This window comes from Ptiloglossa arizonensis, chromosome 13 (genome assembly GCF_051014685.1).
Source record: "Ptiloglossa arizonensis isolate GNS036 chromosome 13, iyPtiAriz1_principal, whole genome shotgun sequence".
NCBI classification, from domain to species: domain Eukaryota; kingdom Metazoa; phylum Arthropoda; class Insecta; order Hymenoptera; family Colletidae; genus Ptiloglossa; species Ptiloglossa arizonensis.
In genome coordinates this window covers 3,429,831-3,451,287 of record NC_135060.1, presented here as the reverse complement: position 1 = coordinate 3,451,287, position 21,457 = coordinate 3,429,831, and the positions used below count along the sequence as shown (strand labels likewise).

At 36.9% G+C, this 21,457-nt stretch overlaps 2 protein-coding genes across 8 annotated transcripts in view; one reads left to right on the top strand and one right to left on the bottom strand.

Annotated features, from left to right (window-relative positions):
* The first annotated feature begins 2,076 nt into the window (after window positions 1-2,076).
* On the top strand, window positions 2,077-9,611 carry Hn (phenylalanine hydroxylase). 2 transcript variants are annotated; one of them, XM_076325334.1, is made up of 8 exons: window positions 2,077-2,242; window positions 6,104-6,232; window positions 6,623-6,777; window positions 6,855-7,037; window positions 7,159-7,355; window positions 7,814-8,076; window positions 8,498-8,727; window positions 9,318-9,611. In XM_076325334.1, exons 1-8 carry the CDS (start codon window positions 2,168-2,170, stop codon window positions 9,478-9,480), a joined length of 1,395 nt encoding a protein of 464 aa, XP_076181449.1. In that variant the 5' UTR covers window positions 2,077-2,167; the 3' UTR covers window positions 9,481-9,611. The 2 variants fall into 2 exon arrangements, with proteins under 2 accessions (XP_076181449.1, XP_076181450.1); XM_076325335.1 differs by lacking the exon at window positions 2,077-2,242 and adding an exon at window positions 4,434-5,387.
* A 4,069-nt stretch (window positions 9,612-13,680) lies between these two features.
* Window positions 13,681-21,457, bottom strand: part of Scalloped (TEA domain transcription factor 1 homolog scalloped) — a 240,967-nt gene continuing 233,190 nt past the window's right edge. For 5 of the 6 annotated variants that reach the window (XM_076325394.1, XM_076325392.1, XM_076325393.1 and 2 more), the window contains 5 exons: window positions 19,864-20,019; window positions 17,507-17,722; window positions 16,594-16,823; window positions 15,887-16,121; window positions 13,681-14,166 (listed from right to left, as the gene is read on the bottom strand). In XM_076325394.1, coding sequence (XP_076181509.1) covers window positions 14,053-14,166; window positions 15,887-16,121; window positions 16,594-16,823; window positions 17,507-17,722; window positions 19,864-20,019 — 951 coding nt within the window. In that variant the 3' untranslated portion in view covers window positions 13,681-14,052. The remainder of the gene's footprint in view (window positions 14,167-15,886; window positions 16,122-16,593; window positions 16,824-17,506; window positions 17,723-19,863; window positions 20,020-21,457) is intronic. The other variant, XM_076325397.1, reaches the window with a different exon arrangement.

The window sequence follows — 21,457 nt, the reverse complement described above, 5'->3', positions numbered from 1 at the left end:
TTATCCAGTTCGTAAATATACGCCTCTCGGCACACGAGTAGGAACTCTTCGCCATTTTCGTTTTCACGTTCAAGGTTGTAGAGTATATTTTCCGCAGATTAATCCAATTAGCTTTCTAGTAAATATGATGTAATATTTAAACTCTATTCGAGGATCTCCAAAGATTATACGAATCTTTAGGAATTCGTAAATTAGAAATTTTCTTTTCATTGTTTCGTCGATGACACAAAAGTATTTTAAATTTTATCAATTCAATACTCGTTAATTAGAAGTGTCGTTAGTAATTGAAACATCAGTTCGAAAGTTTTTCTTGGTATTTAATTTGAACTGTGTTTTCAATTGTTACACTTTCGTAGTAATATTTGTCGGTATATTTAAATATTTGCAAATCAATCCCGTGAATCTTGATTCTACAATATTAGTATATTATACTTGTTTTATTACACGAAGATTTTTTTAACAGACAGAGCCAGCAGTTGACCTTAGCCATTTTATCATTGAACCGATGTGAAATTTTACGAAATATCGAATGACCCACAGATATACCTGTATTGTAACAAGACATTTTCTTGCAACACATGCACTTTGATACTGGTTTTACTTTTGCAAAAGTAGAAAACTATTTCAGTTAAATGTAATTGTAGAGTTGAATTAACAGTATCGTGTATAAAGTAACCAGACGAATCGATTGAAATCTATACCAAGTGTTCAACTAATTTTAAGAAAGACAAAATCTAAATGAAAATGTATGAGAAAATTATCCAATACTTAAGCGGTTATCTTGAGAAATAATTATATTTAATAATAAGAAACATAAATACAGAGTTCAATCCGCAAGACCAAATCGTTTATCTTTTCAATTCGTTGAAAAATAAATAACGATTGTATTAATTCAAAAGGAACAGTTTTCTTTAATTCTCTTTCATGTACGTTCAAGATTTTCTGTAATATTTTTCAGTAATACGTTTTACATTATATATAATTACATATTATATAACTGTCTTGTATATCGGATAATATTCTTTTTAATCGTATCTATTTAAATACTTATAAAACGCGTCTATAAGTGTAAGTTTTATTTTATTCACACTCACTGCCAGTAAAATATATTTGTTTAATCAATGTACGACGGGTGAATTAAATATGAGAATGTTGTAATACATTGAATCGTTACAATATTATTTCTTATCAACAATTAACTACACTCTCATCGTTCAGGTAGTTTTGAATATTTTACTCAGACGTTGCGCAAAAATAAAATGGAATTTAAAGGTTAACGAATATGTTACTGGTTGTTGCTCTTACGTAATAAGAATTTTATAGGTTTTCGGTTATTCTCGAGCGTAGCTTTATACTTACGTGCTCGTTTCTTAAACAATTATCTTTAGTTGAATCGATAAAGTGGAAAAAAATTTTAATCATAAATAATCTTATTATAGAACCGTTCTCGTAGAACACGCACCTTGGGATTTTATAATACAACTTATACCATGGTATCAATCAATGATATCAATAAATAAATTACACTATTGTACTATACACGTTTCTTTCACAACCTAATGAAAATAAAATACACAGAAATTCTACAAAATAATATAAAATACGTACATAGTATTAATACACAATATATATTTAACAAAAATTCAGCATCTGTTACAATGTAAAAATATACAAATTGAGAACTTTTCTAATATCTATTGACAAATTCGTGCTTCGCACAAGAATTTCTATCGTTCAAAAATTGTATTCAAATTAAAATCCTCCCTCCAAGAACTTTTAATTATCTATTCCTATTGGAACGTATGTAAAACGTTTCTTCAAGAAACAACCCTACGAATAGGAACGTATATCATCGGCCAATGCAATCGTAACGCTAAAAAGTACAGGTTTACCGTAGTTTTCGTGCGTTATTGTCATCGTGGAGACTCGAATTCCCAAGGATGCGCACGTTGAGCATCGCAAAACCTTTTCACGGTATCAGAGTTTCGTTTCTTTCTTACTCTCGCGAGCAGAAATGTTTTCTTGAAACCTGTAGCGGCGTTTCAATGAAACTGATCGGCGCGACGTGGCAAGAACCAGTCATATTAAGACACTCGGCTTGTGAAAATCGTGACACAGTTCCGTCCATTTCCAACCCCTTTTGCGCTTCCAACGACAGCCTGGTAAAATGTTTTCGAAAGCCACATCGAACACGCAGACAACACCGGGGAAAGATGTACTCGATGGATCGCTCCCTGATACGGTAAGAAGGAATTCCAACGAAAATCGGTGGAACTTCCACGTAACGTGACGCAAGGAAAATCGTGAGTGTACAATACCGGTCGTAATAACATCAAGAGAAAAATTATAATTCCGTTCCAGTCGCGCGACAACTAATGTAAGTAAAATAGTAAAAGGATGGATGAAAATTTGTCTGGTTAATTCGGTGCTAGAAAATCGTACGATTGAGAAAAATCTGTCCAGACTTTATTCGCTGAGACACATGTGCGTTGATTACTGTTATCGTAGATTTCGTAACCGTTACCGATTAATGATCGCGATTATGGTTCATTTTGCCTCTTTAAACGTACTTGTCGCACGTGGTTGTGTGAACATCGAGAGACATATTTCACAGACATTGAATTTCTTCGATAATTAATCTCAGTGCTCGCTAATAATTGGATAAATTGTTTTATCGATAGTCTCTTAGATCGGTTGTTATTTACGAGCGTACCGTTATAGTCAGTTCGAGAAACGAATTTTTTTTAACATCGAACGCTGGAAGTTAATGTATATTGCAACAAAAGCGTAATCCTCGCTTTCTTTCACGCGTTAGAGTCGATCGAATACTTAAGAGTATACGATTGTACGATTAATGCAGCGTTACTCGCACCACTAGTTATTATGATTTTTAAAACACGTTTTATGACCTTAAACATTTTTCTTCATGGGCGTTGTTCATACGCAGATCACAATTTCAATCGGTTGATATTCAAAACGAATGTCGATACATTATCTGTAAATTAACCATAAATTGAACGAAACAAATTTAATTTCTCTCGCTAGATAAATTTAACGCTCTGTAAATTAAAATATGTCGGTTCGAGTATATTCCATGTAGACTTGGCTATAATTAATTCGATCGTGCGATCGATTGTGATACACATGTATCGAGACAAGCACAATTTATATTATGTTTCATTGGTACAAATCTTGCAGCCAATTCAGAAAACCTGTTTTTGCAGAGCTGTAAGAGAAAGGACGTGTTAATGTTGCTTCATAAATAAGATCAAAATGGGATGCGGAGATACTTTCTTGCTCTTTACGCCCTACAATATGCAATGTACATTGTATCGCACTATTTAATAGATATATTTACAAAGTTTGATAAATGTTAATCGTTATAACTTCGACGAAGTGTTCAAGTGGCTGATTCGGGATGAAATGAGGGCTGGGACTACTCCAATATTTGATAAGTATTCGAATGTTACTGATAAATTTCGTATTTTTGATTATTCGAATATTTGAGTATTCGAATATCATTTCCCGACTATTATTATTAAATTGTAACGATGAACACAAAGAACTTGATTTATGGTATATAAGTCCTTGATTTGAAAAGTATGAATATCAATACTCGAGTATTGGAATAGTATTCGAATAAAAAAAAGAAACAGTTTGATCTATATTTTCTGAGCTAGAACAATTACCATAAACACTATTTTCCCCACTGTAGCTATACGACTACGTATTTAAAATTATGAAACGTATTCTGTATTTGTAAATACTGCTACCTGAATTACGTAATTTGTAATAAAAAATCCACAGAAATATAAGATTGACCAAAGTCTGGTCAAATTTTGTTTACCGAGACACACGTATCGATTATTGCTATCGTCGGTTTCAACGAATCCAAATAAAACCAAAATACGAGTTTTATTGATAATACTTGTTCAATTGATTTTATTACATTTTGGCCATTCTTGACGGAATTCCTAATACACGTGTCAATTTATCGAGGAATGCACCTCCTGAAATCAATTTCATAACCGTGAACAAAAATAGGGTCAATAACATTCGAAGTACGAATACATAAAGAAATTTGTGCAAAGCGTTACAAAGTTTAACCCAAATATTAAATAGAACTTCAATAAAGATGATAAAATGACGTTTAAAAATTATGTAGTATAACATGAGTGTTCATTGTAATCTCAATAATAATAAAATTATTAATAGTCCCAAGTTTAACCATGCGGCAAGTACATTCTTGGAATGCATTAGTCATCGCCTTGAAAGAAACGATTTAATACACAAAAAGAAATCGTACGTTTCTTTGGATAGAACACTATGCCTTTCCTTCGACTACAAACATAGTTATTTAATCGAACGATACACACGGCCGTGATTAACAATCAATGAAATAATCGGGAATAATCTTAATCGACACCGTTTGAAACAATCGATTCTGTTGAAACAGATGGTTACGTAACGTTGTTTACCAAGTTAGAAATGTAACTTCGATAAATTCCGGAAACATTTTGTTGTTCGTGTAATTGTTCGATGCAGTGATCTTTCTGGTAGCAGCGATCATTTTAAACGAGCCGATCGAGAGTATTACGATCGTCTTTGAATATTGAAAGGTAAACAGGTTATACGTTATGCACTCGAACGACAAATGAAAATTGTCTCGACATTGAGGAAGCAATGAAATCCTTGAAACGTAACGATCACCATAGCGTATCTTAATTGTAATTTCCAAGGAAGCTCGTAGACGTAAGCGAACGGCGAGTAATTTTTTTGGCGCGCTTTAATCATCGATCTGCAACTTCGACTTCGATTTCATACCATGGGAAGAGAAACGTTCGAATTCCGTGGCGCGCGTGTGTTCGTGCCTTTTAAACGTTGCGGTTTTACATTCGTCGTGGTCGCGCGCGCGATGAAAACACTTTGTTCAGAGAAATCGACCTTGGCATCTAAACTGTCCCCTGTAATTAGCATGACGTAAAATCAACGAAAGTTACATCTCACGCTCGTCACATTTTTTCTATTATGAAAGTTTCCGTCGCGGTTCCGTGTTCGTTGGTAGAATTTTCACGGAAAAACGGAACGTGGAAAGAAACCCCCTCGCGCGAATTCCCGGCCCCTCTCCGTCCCCCCCGGAAATGGAAAATCCGTGCGTTAGAAAATTTCTGAGATCCCCGTACTTCCTGTCAAATTACGAAAAATACACCGAACAGAGGACGAAAGAGGGGATTGGCCCAGAGTGTATAAAACGGACGTGTCATGGGTTAATGGAGTGCAGTTTCTACAAATCTGTCTTAACGGGAATAAGACAATTGTAACCGGCGTGTGAACAGTTTTCGTTAACCGCTGTGCAATTTACTGTGCGATTAACAACGATGCTGGATGTAAGAATTGTGCACGAATTTTCGAGAAATGAATACGTTTAACTTTGAAACGGTGACGGGCGACGTTTTTCTCGCGAGTATTCAAATTTCGAAGTAGGAATAAAAATTGAACAATTTTTTACTCTATACTCGTCGGATAGAAATTAAAATTTTTCTCGCGAGTATTCAAATTTCGAAGAAGGAATAAAAATTGAAAAATCTTTTATTCTTTGCTCGTCGGATAGAAATTCAAATTTCAATTACAAAGTACAAATTTGCAAATGTTTAACGTTGTCGTCGTCGTTTATTTGGATAAAAGTTTGCCCGTCTGCGATTCAAAAATTACTTACGAACGCTACGAAGATTATTTCTAATACATAGATAATAATAGCAAGATAAAGGGAATACATTGATTGCAGCGGAAGTGTAAACGTAAATCGTTATAATCAAAACAACGAATTCGTTGTAATATAACGAATAGAGTCCAAACGAGTACAATTTATTTCCTATAAGCGATTTAATTCGAGTTCTCGGTATAAAATAATCTGTTGCTCTTTACTTGAAACTATAAAAGTTCGTAATTTGTAAGAGAAGAGCGTACAAAAAAATACGAATTAAGGTACAGATACAATTTTCTCGAGTAACTTTATTATCCCTATTTTATTATCTCAAGTAATTTTATTTTCTCAAGTACTCGTTATAAAATGTGATTATGGACATTTAATTGTGTTGAAAAGCCTAAACTGATACACGGAGGGAATTACATCAAGGAGGGTAGGGACTCCACCAAGAGCACCTGCCTGATCTTCTCTCCGAAAGAGGAGGACTCCGTTGGCGCACTAGCAAAATATTTACAACTTTTTAGCGTAAGTATAATACACATCATTGAAACTGAACCTCGTGTTCTTTAAACGAAGTTTCTCAATTGAAAAAGCTAACGAAATTGAAGTTTCGTCGAAACGAAACAAATAACCGATGATTTTAATCCTTCTACTCTGTTCAAAGTTTATACACAATTCTTCTATTCGTAACTATATTTCAAACATTCTATTTTCCTTCATACCTTACAACAGCACAATTTTCGTTCGATTTATCGAAAAGAAAACGCGATCGATAAATTCGATGACCTTGGCGAATAAATTGCTGTGTGTTGGTTCTTTCGTTTCTTATTTAAACAAAATTTTACTCGCGTCACTCCCTCCGTACAACATCTCGGTTTCCTCGCCAGAGTTTCATACGAACGATTTTATTTGCAGAAACACGAAGTCAATCTGTTACGTATCGAATCAAGAAGTTCTGTTCGCCAATCGAACGTCTACGAGTTCATGGTAGATTGCGCGCCAGGTGGAAATCTTAACGCCGTGATCGAGAATTTACGCGCGGAATGTAGTTATTTTTCGATCATTTCTAGGTGGATATATGTAACATGTAATCCCATTTATCGGCCAGGCGACGTTACGCGATCTCAATCGTTGTTCTCGCTTGTAGAAATTATAACGATAACAAGGAAACGGTACCGTGGTTCCCGAGACGTATCAGGGATCTCGATAAGTTCGCCAATCAAATTCTCTCCTACGGAAACGAACTCGATAGCGATCATCCGGGATTCACGGATCCTGTTTACAGACAGAGGCGCAAATACTTCGCCGATCTGGCTTACAATTACAGGCAGTGAGTGTTCTCGATTTATTGCAAACTTTCGGAAGACATTAACGTTGCGAAACGGTCGAGTTGTTTCGTTCAGTCGTCTGGGACAGTTTTATACGCGTAACCGTGAACTTTATTATTTCAGCGGTCAACCGATCTCGAGAGTGGAGTACACCAAAGAAGAGATCGACACATGGGGCGTAGTTTTTAGAAATCTGACGAAACTTTATCCAAAGTATGCCTGCAAGGAGCACAACCACGTGTTCCCTTTGCTCATCGAGAACTGTGGCTACAGAGAAGACAACATTCCTCAATTGGAGGATATATCCAACTTTCTCAAAGGTATCGACTGTTGTATACATTACACGTAACTAAACTGAACAATTGTAACGTCTATCCAAATATTAATATACTATAGAAATTAGACTTTCGATAAAAATGTTAGGGCATAGCAAAATGTTTGCAACGTGTTAATTATATTCAATAGTTCTTCTTTTACGATCCTTATTGCATAAGCGGTGCAGACAATATTAGCGAATGATACAAAGGTAAAGGAATCTCTTTAATTTTAGAAAGAAATTTCCATTTTTACCAGCTAGGTGAAATTAAAATATCCGAAAACTCGTTTAGCCGTGCGAGCTGGTTCTTTACGTGTGTATCGAAAGATCGAATGTCTCCTCTTGGCGTGAAACGTACGAAATTAATTAACCAATGTATTCTTGAACGATATTCGTGTTTCGTAATGTTTCACGAGAATTCTTCAACTTTTCTTTCATTCTTCTCGTACGTTTCTTTTATAGATTGCACCGGCTTCACACTTCGTCCAGTAGCCGGGTTACTCTCTTCGCGTGACTTCCTGGCTGGCTTAGCTTTCAGAGTATTTCACTCGACACAGTACATCAGGCATGGCAGTAAACCATTATACACGCCGGAACCTGATATATGCCATGAAGTATTGGGTCACGTACCATTGTTCGCCGATCCCTCGTTCGCTCAATTTTGCCAAGTCGTTGGCATGGCGTCTCTTGGTGCACCCGACGACTACATCGAAAAATTAGCAACGGTAGTTAACCTTTTTCGGTATACCGAATACAGTTTTTTTATTATATATTTTTAGTATACTGGGTTCTTCGGAAAGTCATTTTATTTTTTTTTTGGTGAGAATGAAATAGAATTTTTTTAAAGTGTATAAACATTTTATTAAATTGTATGGAAAACGAAATGACTGTCCGATCGACCCAATATTATTATTTTTCAATAAATAAGTTCGACTCTCTATAAAACAGTCCAAATGAAAATTGTAACCAAAGATGTTACAAATAATACTCATTTTTCTTAATTTTATCCATTTACCGCATAAATTTATATTTTGTCATGGGAACACTTAATAACTCTACGGGTTCGGACACTCACTGTTAACATTGAAATGTTTGAATGGAAATGATTGTTCGTTGAAAATGATATTGTTTACAAATTTATTTCAGTGTTTCTGGTTTACTGTGGAATACGGTATCTGTCGGCAAAACGGTGAATTGAAGGCGTACGGTGCTGGATTGCTTTCGTCTTTTGGCGAATTGGAGTATTGTTTAAGCAGTAAACCAGAACTACGATCCTTCGAACCGGCGAAGACAGCGTTGCAAAAATATCCAATAACGGAATATCAACCCGTCTATTTTGTTGCCGAGGACTTCGAAGACGCAAAACAGAAGATGATGTGAGTACAAGATTCGACTTTGATTTCTCTCAATATACAGATTATTTTACCGGTGTAAAGTGCTTCGAATCAGCTCTTGCCTCTTGCACAGTCTGTGAAAAATAATACAAATACAGTAATACACTCCATGATTGCCATTTCGAATAAATTCTAAACTAACTGTCCGATAAAATGATTCCAATGAGCCGTGTATCATATAAAAGTGCATACAATGCATTGATGCTGATAAAATACTTTGTGACAGTATGATATATGTGTTTTGCAACTTTTAAACAAATCAAGATAGTAATATAGAGTCTCTAGACAGGAATCTCGAATTGAAGAACGTTTGAGTTACCCAAGTTTTCAAATAGTTACAGAGGTACAATTTTTGTAGAGCTTCGAATTTTTATTTTTATTTTTCGAGGGTGATTCTTCGAAGAACAACTTGTCTTTTTCGTAAGAAATATTTCCTGGTTAATATTTTATTGTACACGAAAAAAAGGGTTGGTTAGAATAGAACAAACGAAGGAATGTTGTTCGAAAATAGTTTATACGTTTGTATTGTGTTTTCTCGACCCGTATTGACTTATTCGTACATCTGGTTTCAGTAAATTTGCCGAAAGTATTCCAAGGAAGTTTGGAGTCAGATACGACGCATACACTCAGAGCATTAACATAATCGATAGCAAACATCAAATTGAAGATCTCGTTTACAATGTGAACCAAGAAGTACAAATTCTGATGGATGCTTTGAAGAAATTGAAGCAATAGGGCGGTACCTTTTATCGATTATTCATGTTACATTAATACGTGTTTCGTGTTGTATAATGACAACGGTTACTACTTTGTAAAATCATTTACTACGTGGAATAAAGTGGTTACAAAACTTGCTTAAAATTCAATTGGTTCGAACAAAGTACATTTTTAATCGAAACCTTCTATTATATGCAACGTTGAAATCGTTAGTTCATCGAGTTAAGTCCACGAGAGTAAGATCGGTGTAAGTAAATTAATACTTGGAGTAAGATATTCTATACGAAGAATTAAAATAAAAGTAACTTGTGGCACAATTGACAAAGAGGTAAATCCTTTTGAAAAAATGAGTTATTATAATTGTTGACGTAAGTGGCCCGAATAACCATAATTAAAAGAACAGGTGTAATTAAAACAAATGCAGTTTCTTTTTATATCAATTATTTATTTTCCATACAAATTATAAACATGTTTTTCAAATACTGTACATATACTGAATTCTATTATATTTTTAAACCTCTAATTTAATGATATATCATTTCGTTCTTTATTTACTTGTTAAATCAACTACTTTGATCCTCGTTTCATTTTATTTATGATAATATACAGGTAGATCCCATTCTTTCTGATCAATATTTCATTTAATCATTTTTATAATCAAGCTCAATTCTTTGATATGGCAGTTCCAGGATATGAAGAAATATAAATTTCAAATTTGTGTGAATTTTTAATTTTTGCACATAATTCAACAATTTTTGCACATAATACGCTGTAAGGATTGCAGTCGATGTTCTCATAGAGATAATGATTTTTAATAGTTTAAATAAATTCATCGAAAGTCTTGTACGTTTGAATCGCCGTTACGAAATTAGATCGCATCGTAACATCGAGACGAATAAAATTTTCTTTACAATTTTCTAATCATTTTCCCGATAGACGAGTCTCTATGAAAATACGAACAAAAAATTTCAACGTTTCAATTTCACTGTGTGGAACCGAATTCACGAGTTACAAGTAAAACAATGTTTGTTCTCGCAGTACTTCGAACAGTACATAAACGTAGCCACTGGAACTTTTCTTTTGATGATTTTTATGTAAATATGTACAAAGATATTTAACAAATTTTGGTTTGTCATTGATCGTATTATGTATTGTGTACAGTGCGAATTCTTCTTTTATTCTCCTAATCTACTTCTGCGTTTGTATCTTTATTGGATTTCGATTTTTTCTGATATCATCAATATAGAGTGAGAGAGTGCTATTTTCTATCTTCACAGAAGACATAGATAAATATATATTTTCATAATCTTTCCTTATAAATGTAATTCGCTTACTTTAAAATCATTATTCGTTAATGTTAATAATATTAGTGTCGGTGCTCCTTTTTTCGATTTCATACTCCTCCCATTTTTTTGTCTTCCTTGAAATAAAAATTCGTATAATCGAAATGAGGTTTGAGTATGTTTTAAAGATATTGCGTAATATGTTGTTTTCTCGATAATAACGTCTTATTAGAAGTCGATTTGAAACCTCGAGATGCGTATCCATCCATCCAACAATCGAACGAAATAATTTCTATAGAATACGATCTCCCATCTGTTTACCTTGCGAAGCAATTTTTCCTTTAAAAAAAAAAAAAAGAAAAGATTAAAGTACAATAACTGAATTTATAAACAACCTCGCGCGAGAACATCTCGATGATTCCAATTCTACTTTAATGTACACAAAATTTTTCGAAAGTACAATGTATAGATAATAATATGTAAAAACAACGCTTATGATCAATTATTACAAAAAAAAAGAAAGGTAACAATAAGTAAAAATTGTGAAAGCTGCCAGTTATCGAACGAAAGCCACGTACGTTATCATTTAAATATAAGTTCCTTCGTTATTCAGTCAATCACTTAGCAAATTCAATTCTCACCCCAAATAAAAAGCGACATTATTTCTGACTAAAAGAGAGATCAAAATACATTGCCACTTGTTGCGTAAAAGTTAATTAAAGTAATAATACAGTAAGTATTATTAATATTTTCTTAAAGCATACATGATTTTTTTCCTGTATATCTTAATATTCACTGCCACGTAGGCAAGTACTATTTTGGAACATACAATTGATCAGATTAAAGAATACGTAAAACGTTTTCCGCGCATTTACATGCATAGTTTATGCGAGAGACGCGACTAAAGAAAATTAATCGCAGAATAATGGTCCTCTACTCTCTTAAATAATTGTCACTGTAATCATCGAACAGAATCTCTGCATTGAACTTTTGTGGTCCATATGTTGAATGTTAAAATGATATTAAGTACGAAACAAATTATCGAGCAAGATTTCCATGAAAGTATGCTCAAATTTTAGAGAGCTGCGATGAAATCACGCTGTTACGTAGTTGCTCTTCGTAAAAAATTGGAGAACCAAGTTCGAGCAACAGGCGATGCTGTACGTACTTGAACTTCGATATCCTCTGATCGAAAAGTCGTGCAAGATAGGATCGCCAAGTTAAAGAAAAAAAATCTCTGTCACTTGTTTCGACTTTCGGATGGACGCTGTCCGTATCTAACATGTGCAATCGATGTAATCAAACGTATCGCTTTACAACTGTAGTAGAAAGATAAAAACAAACGAATACGCTAAGTAAGAAAGTCATTCACATAAGAACTATAGAAAAAAAGATCTTAGAGTACGAGAAAAAAAAGTGATTACAATAAATACAAACACATCCCTCTAATCTAAGTGTCGCTGCCTAAGAGTGGGTGGGTTTGCACGACTGTAAGTGCATTTAAAAGATTGCCTTTTAAAAATACGTAAAAAAAAAAAAAAAACGACGACCAATGTCTCATTTTTTTCCCTTTTCTTTCATCTGATCATTGAGAATTAAAAAGCTCTGCAGCGAAAACTCTTACGTTAGTCGTAGTATAGCTAAAAAAGAGAAAACAGTTCTACAACAAAAAGCTTAAGGAAAGGTGTGTAACGTTTTACCATGTTATTCTTGACTTTGCTCATTTTTGATAATAAAAAAAAAAAAATTATAATAACGATAATGTAACCAAGGAGACTTAAGAAATCATAATGGCATACCTCTCTATTAAACTTCCATTTCGTTTAAAACTTAGAAATCACTTAGATAACTTTATACACGATCATTTATAACAATGTAAATTGTAATCATTGCATTAATATTTAACATATATATTCTTATATGTAATATATGTATATCTGTGTGTGGATGTCTTGTCTGATCTATTTCCTAGTTTAATAATAAAACTATAATACTAAATTATGTTGGTACCACGCCTTTCCGAGATCAGAGTCTGTTTCGTTCTTTTTTTTACATTTTTATTTTTATCTATTTTTTGGTACATATACTATCATCGACGCATTCTCATACCAAATTTATTGTCAATTTTAACTTAACTTTTATTATATCTCTTTATTAAAACCGCGACGATTTCGATTCGTTTGTAAGCGATTGACGGAATATTCATAAAATATATATACGATTATATCTGTTTCAATATAAAATTTACAATTCCGAAATCTGGAACGTGCCTCCTGCAGTATATGCGGGAAATCCTTTCCATGATATATTAAAACACGCGTACCAATTATTTAATACAACTTTTTATCAGTTTTGAATCAAACTCAAGCTCGGGCTGGCCAGTACTTCTAACGTGTGTGTGTCCGTGTAATCGTGTGTGTGCGCGTGTGTACGTGTGGCTTCGTGTGCGAGTTTCAAGTTCTCTTTAAGGAGTTTCACGGAAAATGTTCCCGAATACCGTATTACATACGTAATCTGGATGTTAAAACGTGGATCGATTCGAACAATGAAACCCACCTTGAATTTAAACAGCGAATCGTTGAATGTCTGTTTACAAAGAAAATCTACGTTTGACATAAATTTATCCGGTAAACGCACGATGCGTTACGCTGTTACAACATTTTATTTTCCGTTTTAACGTCGACGACGGAACATTTTCGATGGAAACTCTGTTAAATGTAAATGTGACACGTGTCTGTATATATATATATGTAGTTCGAGCGTGTTTACAATCATGTATTCACGCTTCACCCTTTGAAGCGTACATTTAAGAGCAATCCGCATGACAAGTCACTGGTAGCGGATATATATATATATATATATATATATATATATATATATAGATATATATATATATATAAAAAAAACTCAAATTGTAAAAGCTATACACTTCCGTGACATGCAAGTTGATTAAAACCACAAATTCTACAAATTGCAACGTATAATATAAATATCATATTTAGCGTTGGTAAATATTATATTTATACCGTAAATATTACACAATACCATATCGATGGTATTTACGGACAAAATGAACGCGGAGCGAAAATAAAAAAAAAAAAGAAAGAAAGAAAGAGAGAGAGAAAGAAAAAAAAAATAGAAACAAAAAACTTAAATTAACCTGTGGTCGTACGCAGTAAACCACGACACTTCAAAGGGTTTAATATATCTGTGTGTAGTCGTGTATATGCGCGTATGGATGATTTTTTTATGTGATGGTAGGCACTGATGGGGGTGGATGGCTGCATGGCGAGCAGGTTCAAGCAGGCTAGTCCTTGATCAATCTGTATATGTGATGTTGTGCACCGTGTTCGGACGTCGACACTTCGAACACGTATGCCGTGCATAGTAACGTTTCCTGCGTATCCCTGTTCGTGACAACCTGAAAGCAAAGTACACGAGTACAATTATTTCACGAGCACACCGATCGACCTCAAGCCACGTTGCGCATAGGAGTTCGCCAAATGCAATTTCGAACTCGTAGGCGAAAAAAGAATCTCGTTCGATTTGTTTGCCACGCGACTGTTATCGAGGTTTATTGTCCAGGCTGTCTATCGATTTTTACATCTATACCTTCAAAAATGATTGTCGGCTACGAACTCGTACCAATTTTCGTAACACACCCGGCTAGATGTGACTAACGCTTGTGAAGCGGTACCCGGGTCAGTTCGGATCCAAGTTAAGATATTCCTATTATTAAAATTGACAAATATTCAACGAAATCTATTTTTATTTCTCACGAACTTCCAACGAATCGCTATTATTATCCGTTAATTAAAGATGAACGAGCACAGTTGTGTATTGTGTTGCATTATGATTTTCGCACAAAATTTTACGTGCTACAAAATGGACGCCATTAATGGTTTCGATGGGTCCCCAAACGGACCCAAACACCCTTGAACTAGGGTCAATAGAGGACTAGGTTCGGATATCCTGTATCTGAAAAATATTCAACGCGATGTCGAAGATGCAGTTGCAGTTATGGTGCAGTGAATCCTCGTGTTGCAGAGGTCTTCTCGAGGACTTGTACATATTAATTAAAATTTGACTTGTGCGTTAAATGAAATATGCTTTCTTCAATTTTTCTCCTAGCACCAATATATAATATATGAATCTGTTTAATTTTAATTAACTTTACAAATTCGGTTACATACCACATGTATTGCAAGAGGAAATAAAGACCTCCAAGTTTCTTTTTCTCAGTAATGCACCGTATTTATGCAATTCGATTTACGCGGAAAACTCGAGAACAAAATAATCGTACGAGTCGTGTATTTACTGTATAGACGAGTGTGGGGTGATTTCTCGTGTAAAAATAAATTGGCGTTGTGGAATAAATTTTGCTCGTGACAGATTCAGTTTCGTACAGTCCGGACAGTGTTAAGTAGCCGCTCGAGGGCATTTGTTTTACCGTGAATCATGTCACGAATGACTTTTACGACACGAGAGCCAATCTCTCTCTTTAGCTTTTTCATTCGCGATTGTTCGTTCCTTGTACAAAAATAACTCGAAGATGATCATTTAGGCAAAAAGAAAAAAAAGAAAATGCTTCGCAACGTCGATAATTGTTACAACTTACCGGTACGTTCAAGTTAATTCGAAACAACGGTGTAAAAAATAGACAAAGTCGAAGCTACGATCGACCCTCGTTAATTACAAATTGTATTTAAAGATACAATACAGAATTTCTCTATTTTTCGTACAAGATGACGGATTTCCAAGCTCGGTCGGCTTGCTTCTGACGATTAACGGAGGAACGCGTTTCCCGTGTTACTCCTTCGCGTTCGTAACTCAAAAATTACGTTTCTTCGAAAACACGTCTTACGTCACTCGAGAAATACACGCGCGAGCTGTTCGTTCGAGAGAATAAATGCTGTTTATTTATACGTCGGTAGAAACCGCGGAAGTTGAGACCAAAGAGGACTTGGAAATATCGCAAGAATTCCCCAGTCCACGGACATCCGCGCGAAATGATTGCAGGTACGTCGTAATTATTAATAAATAATTAAATAAGGGACCGTCGACGCGTGTGCTCACCGCAACTCAACGACTGTACGGTTCACGATACATTTGTACGCGGAGAATAAGGCAAGGTGTCGTACCTGGAGAATGGTGAAATTCTCGAGAACGCTGTTCATCATGTACTTTTCCGGCAGGTGCTTCAATTTGTGTATGAAGTTGATCATGTACTCGCACATCGGTGAACGACTAATACGATAGACGAACCTGCCATTCTCGAACCTAGCGTATTCCGTCTCCACTTTCTCCACCACCTGTTTTCCGAAAGAGCAGACTTTGGTCGAACATGTTATCGTCATGTTCTCGTTGCTCTCGTACCTGTTGGAAATTCACTCGCATCGGTGACAAGGAAACATCGCGCGTTGCTAAAGGGTATTCCCGTTTCTCGGGACGAAACGAAACACGAATTTAAGAATAATTTCAACGTTGACTATCCGCGATCGTTAATTATATTTTCTTTGATGATTCCCGTGTCACGTAGCGTACAATGAAACGAAAGCACCTTTTGTTAAGGATTCTCAATTAATATCAATCTGAGAACTATCGTGCTCTTCAAGCGCGTTTCTTCATGAAACTATGGTTTCACGTCGATACCGATTTCTCAAGAATACTCGTAACAATTACGAAATTGATAAAAAAATTTCGATTCGTTCAACGAAAGGATAACCAAGCGATCGTGCGAAAGATTCGACGCTATAATCGTTCACGTTCATCGTGAAAATATTCTCAAAGACGATCTAAATATTCGCCCGTAAAACGAGACCAACCCCGTACAAGTTTGTTCACTCACTGGCTTGTCACACCATAGAAGGCTCCAGCTTCGTCCTGGATGTTCGTATTGAGATCAGCCCAGAATTTAACGAGGAAGAAGGCTGCCTGTGGTCCTTTATCGTACAGTTCCTTCAGGCCACCCTTTTTCTCTGGGAATTTATCGTATATCTGCCTAACATCAACAGCCTCCAGCAACGGATCCGCGTAGGTCGCGGATCCTCCTATATGGACGAACAGGTGTTTGTGGTACTAGAAATGCAAAGAAAGAGAAAAAAAAAGAACAGTTCGAACGTTCATTAAAGTCAGATTACGAGTGCCAAGCGATGCCACGCATCCTGATTGCACCGAGTATTACGATGGTCTTACGACGCTAGGTAAAACTTACGACGGCCATTACATATAAGAAGGGTAATTTAGTTTCCCTTCGAGCTATGGTAAATACGCCGAACCCTTTGCTAAGAAATTCAAACGACCGCGTAACGATCCAATATTATTGCGTGTGCTTACATTGGACACTGAATTCTTTGCTAAATACCGAGTATCGTGGAAAAGAACTCGTTTCAAGGATCACTCTCTTCTTCTCTCTATTTAAAATGTAACCGATCGTAGAAAATTGATACAAAAATGGCGATCGTACGTTTGCTAGTGAATCGAATTTACAATCGGCTGTGGTGTGTTTTTTTTCTCGATTTTTTAAATTTACTTGCGCTACATTTTTCTACAGTGTATAAACGTTTCACTGAATCGTACATTCTCCATTTTGGAAACGGAAATGACTTTACAAACGACCTAACGAAACTATTTTTACGAGACTCGACTCTTTGGACCTTCGTAACGCACCAAGCCTTATAATCGTGCTCTCGAACAACGATGCACGAACACCATAATCGCGAGTTAATTCCGCGGTCTGTTATTTCCATGTAAGTACTTACGATATCCTGGTCTCTCTGTTGGTCCATGTAGGCCGAGAACTCGACAAGCCTGAGCTTGTGGGTTGCAATGGCACGTCCTTCCCAGGGCGGGGGTGGTTGAGCCTGGACCATGTCACCGCTCGAGACCGCCGTCGCTGGTTTTCCGGTGTACGCCGGCTGCGAGAACGGTTTGACATCTTGGGATGTACCTGGCTGCAGACCCGGCTGCCAAAATTGCTGAAAACCGAGACCCAGTTTCGTTTTGCTACGTGTTCGACATTTTTACAGCGCGTCGCCGATGCGAAAATCCTTCGAACCTTGTTCGAGGAACAACGACGCGTCCGACAGTTCCCTGGACAGTTGAAAGTACGGTCTCGTTGGACCAGAGATCGTGGAGCGAGTCGAAAGAACAGTCCACGGTTGTCGATACGTGCGTATTCGTCGATTGAAAGACGTTACGACGATAACAATGAAAGTATCCCTCGGGAATTGTCGGATTTTAGAGAAACACACCGAAGGCTTTCGAACGCGTTTCGCTGTTTTCGAAAGAAGAAACGAGGTGTCTTCCTGTGTCGGTACGCGTTCAACGTTATCACGTTGTTATCTCGTAGTTGTCGCGTCGATTCGTTCGATTTGCACGATCGTGACGACAATGTCGAATTTCGAACGAAGATTTCGAAAATCGTACCAGGAAGAGATCTCGTTTTTCTCCGTGAGCCATCGAGCCCTCGGGCGAGGATCGTGAACGCTTCAGAATGGGTGGGGTGAAAGAAAATAAAACACAAAAATATGAAAAAAAAAAAAAAAAAAATAAATAAATAAAAAAAAAACATATGTACATGTACATAAATGAAGGAAAATAATAGTAGTCGTATTACGTGAAGAGAGAAAGACAGTTTGGTAAGCCACAACGACGCTTCACAACGTGTAATTATGTCAAAAATACGTATATTTATATATACATATATTATATGCAGCCCGTGTATGTACTTGTGTATATATGCCCAGGTGATACATATGTAAAAGATAGAGCGACGGACAAATTGAACAATACACAACAAGGGCCCCCAGGGGCGTAGCAGCAGAGAGCGAGGGGGTATCGTTTTGCGAGGATGGTTAGTTTCTGTCGCGTAAGCTTTCACGTTTAAGAGAAATAAAAAAAAAAGAAGAGAAAAAAATTAGAAAAGAAGAGAAGAAAAAAATAGAATAGAAAAGAACGTAGATCCTAGTCGAAGCCGCCGAAACGCTGTTTTATCTCCGGTTCTTCTTTCTTTTCTCTGGACGACAAAGCGTGACGCGCGAATCGACGAGCGAAAGAGAAAAGCAAAGAGAAGGGAGCAGAGTGCCAGTGTGAAAATAAGAGAGCGAGACCAAGTTAGAAAAACGAATCAAAGTACGAAGAAACTAGCAGCTTCCGCGACTTATCGCCCCGATGTCGTTTACTCGCGAAGAAGAGAGACACACTCTCCGTTGAATCGTTACGTTTGCAAAAACGCGATAGAAAAGTGTTCGAAGACCGTTCTTCCTACGCAAAGAGATGGATATCGACACCGTGACTCGTTAAATTCGAGATGATCGACGATTACTCGAACTCTCGTCGTCCAGAGACGCGCCGAGAACAACGTTCCCGGACCTAGCGGATCGATTGCACGCTCGACGAAAAGGTAACGCAGATTACACGACACAGCCGACAAAACGTGAAACTCTGTATATTTTTTTTTTTTGTTATTCACGCGAGCCCACAAAAGCGATGGATTATTGCTCGTTTCGTTAAATAGAGAATTAGGTCAGTTGACAAACCACACGATTGTGACCGCCCTCTCGCAAGCGGATTAAAATGGTTACAGGGCGAAGCGGTTAGAAAAAAAAAGAAGAAAAAAAAATGAAAAAAAAAAGAACAGACACGAAGTTCAAAGAAGAAGCCAAACCGACAAGTGTAGCGATGATAGTTTGAACATCCTTAAGACGACGAGACACCGTTTCTCGAATCTCCTTCACCGACTGGATCGCAACGGCGTGTCGTGATACACCTCGAGCGTCGTTCGATCGACGCTCGAATTAATCGCTCGTTTCGCGACGATACGAATCACGCAAGCTCCGTTTCAATGCCACAACGAGCAACCTCGTTCCACATGCGCCCCGGACGGTACACGTCGTTCGTTCGTTCGCGAAAAGCGGCCCGATCTTTCTCTCTTTTTTTTTCTTTCTTTTTTTCCGTTCATTTGATTTCTTTTTCCAAAAAAAAAAAAGAACAAATCCGTGCTCACCACCGTGTCTCGTCGTCTCGCCCCAAAGCTCGTTGGCTCGTTTTAAAAAGAATCGCAGGCCGATAAAAAATAAATGTTCCAAAGGGGTTTTCTCCGTGATTCGGGACTTACCGCTCCGGGATAGGAGACAGGGGTGGAAGCATGAAGGGCAAGGGGCCCCACGAGGGCGGGGGGCATCTTGTTGTGTATCGCACTCCCAGCTGATACTATCTGGGCGCTCGACATGCTCGACATTGTCTGGAGCGCCTTCTCCTTGGCGGCATGATCCTAACAAATTGTCAAACCGATTACAACGCATTGCCGGGTGACGAGGAACCGTCGCGAGCGCGTTTCGTTTACGTGTTACCGTTTATACCGTAGCGGTCAACCCCGTAGAAGATACCGGGAACGGAGGTTCGCGTATACTCGGTTTTGGTCGCGAATTCGTTCGTAGAAACGATCTCTTTTGTCTCGAGGAGGACAACGAACGAGATACACCGGGTACCAGTGTCTCGTTCGGATGCGCTCGTGTCAACGAATTTCCAATCGGAACACTCCACGATGGAAACGAACAATTTTTACGTTTCTCGTTGTGCTCTCACTCGCGGGTACTGTATCGACGAATCGGTGGGATTCTACCGATGAAAACGAACCAAACGAGCCCGTATTCGGACTGCTCTCGCTCGTCGAATCGCGTTTGAAAAATTTCGAAAATTTTCGAACGATTTTGAAACGGTTCGTCTAGTTCGAATAACGTCGTCTTTGGACTCGTTTCAAAGAGGCAAATCTTGACGATTCGTCGATAATATTCTTACGGAGATACGAGACGAATAGCGTAATTTTTATTCTCGATGCGGGGATGATTCTTTCGTATATAGACAGTATACTACCGTAGCTTGGACAAGGTTCGTTACGTCTGTTGTACGTTCGATTTGAAAAATACTATTGGGTTGTTCGGAAAGTCATTTTAATGAAATGTATAATTGAATGAAATGTTTGTACAGTTTAAGAAAATTGTGTTTCATTTTTACCAAAGAGAACGAAATGACTTCTCGAACAAGCCAATACTGTTTTACTTCCAGTTGGTAGTAACAAAGTTGTCGCGAACAAAGATCAACAATGTACGATAATCTTGCAACGAACCAAGATTTATGAAAATTAACATCTTACGATAAAACCTCGAACGATAAAGTATCGTATCGCGTACCCGAGTTGCTTCTGCACGAAGAATCACCCCTTTCCCGATTTTATCACTCTCTCCACATCCGTTTGTTGCTTATTTCCGATTTTCCGTTAAGAGAAAACGACAACGATCGCGTATAATAGGTTCAGAGAAAGGAAGTAATGGAATGTACGAAAAATTTCAGGTGTCGTTCGTTTAATTCTGTTTGGTTCTTTTCAGAGATTTATCAAGCTTACAGCAAACTTAACGAGAGTATTTAGATTAACGATAAGTAATAGAAAAAATTGCGCAGGCTTTCCATTTGATACATAGTTCGATATTTGGTATAAAAATAGTAGAGCCGTTTCATTATTTTCCTCGATCTCGAAAATCCATTGATTCACCCGTTCATACTTCTCTAGATATTTTCCGATTCACTCGTAGAAATTAATGTTTTTTTACGTCTACGTTATTCGTTATCGCTGTATCGTACCATTTAACGCGGCAATCGCGAGTCAGTTGAAATCGACACATTCGAGTTATACATCAATCGTTCGAGTTCCA

Bases quoted from the DNA above. Each gene is read 5' to 3' on its own strand.
- Hn (XM_076325334.1), top strand. From the start codon at position 2,168: ATGTTTTCGAAAGCCACATCGAACACGCAGACAACACCGGGGAAAGAT. The intron at 8,077-8,497 runs GTAGTTAACCTT...AATTTATTTCAG, and splicing joins ACATCGAAAAATTAGCAACG to TGTTTCTGGTTTACTGTGGA. The intron at 8,728-9,317 runs GTGAGTACAAGA...ATCTGGTTTCAG, and splicing joins GACGCAAAACAGAAGATGAT to TAAATTTGCCGAAAGTATTC.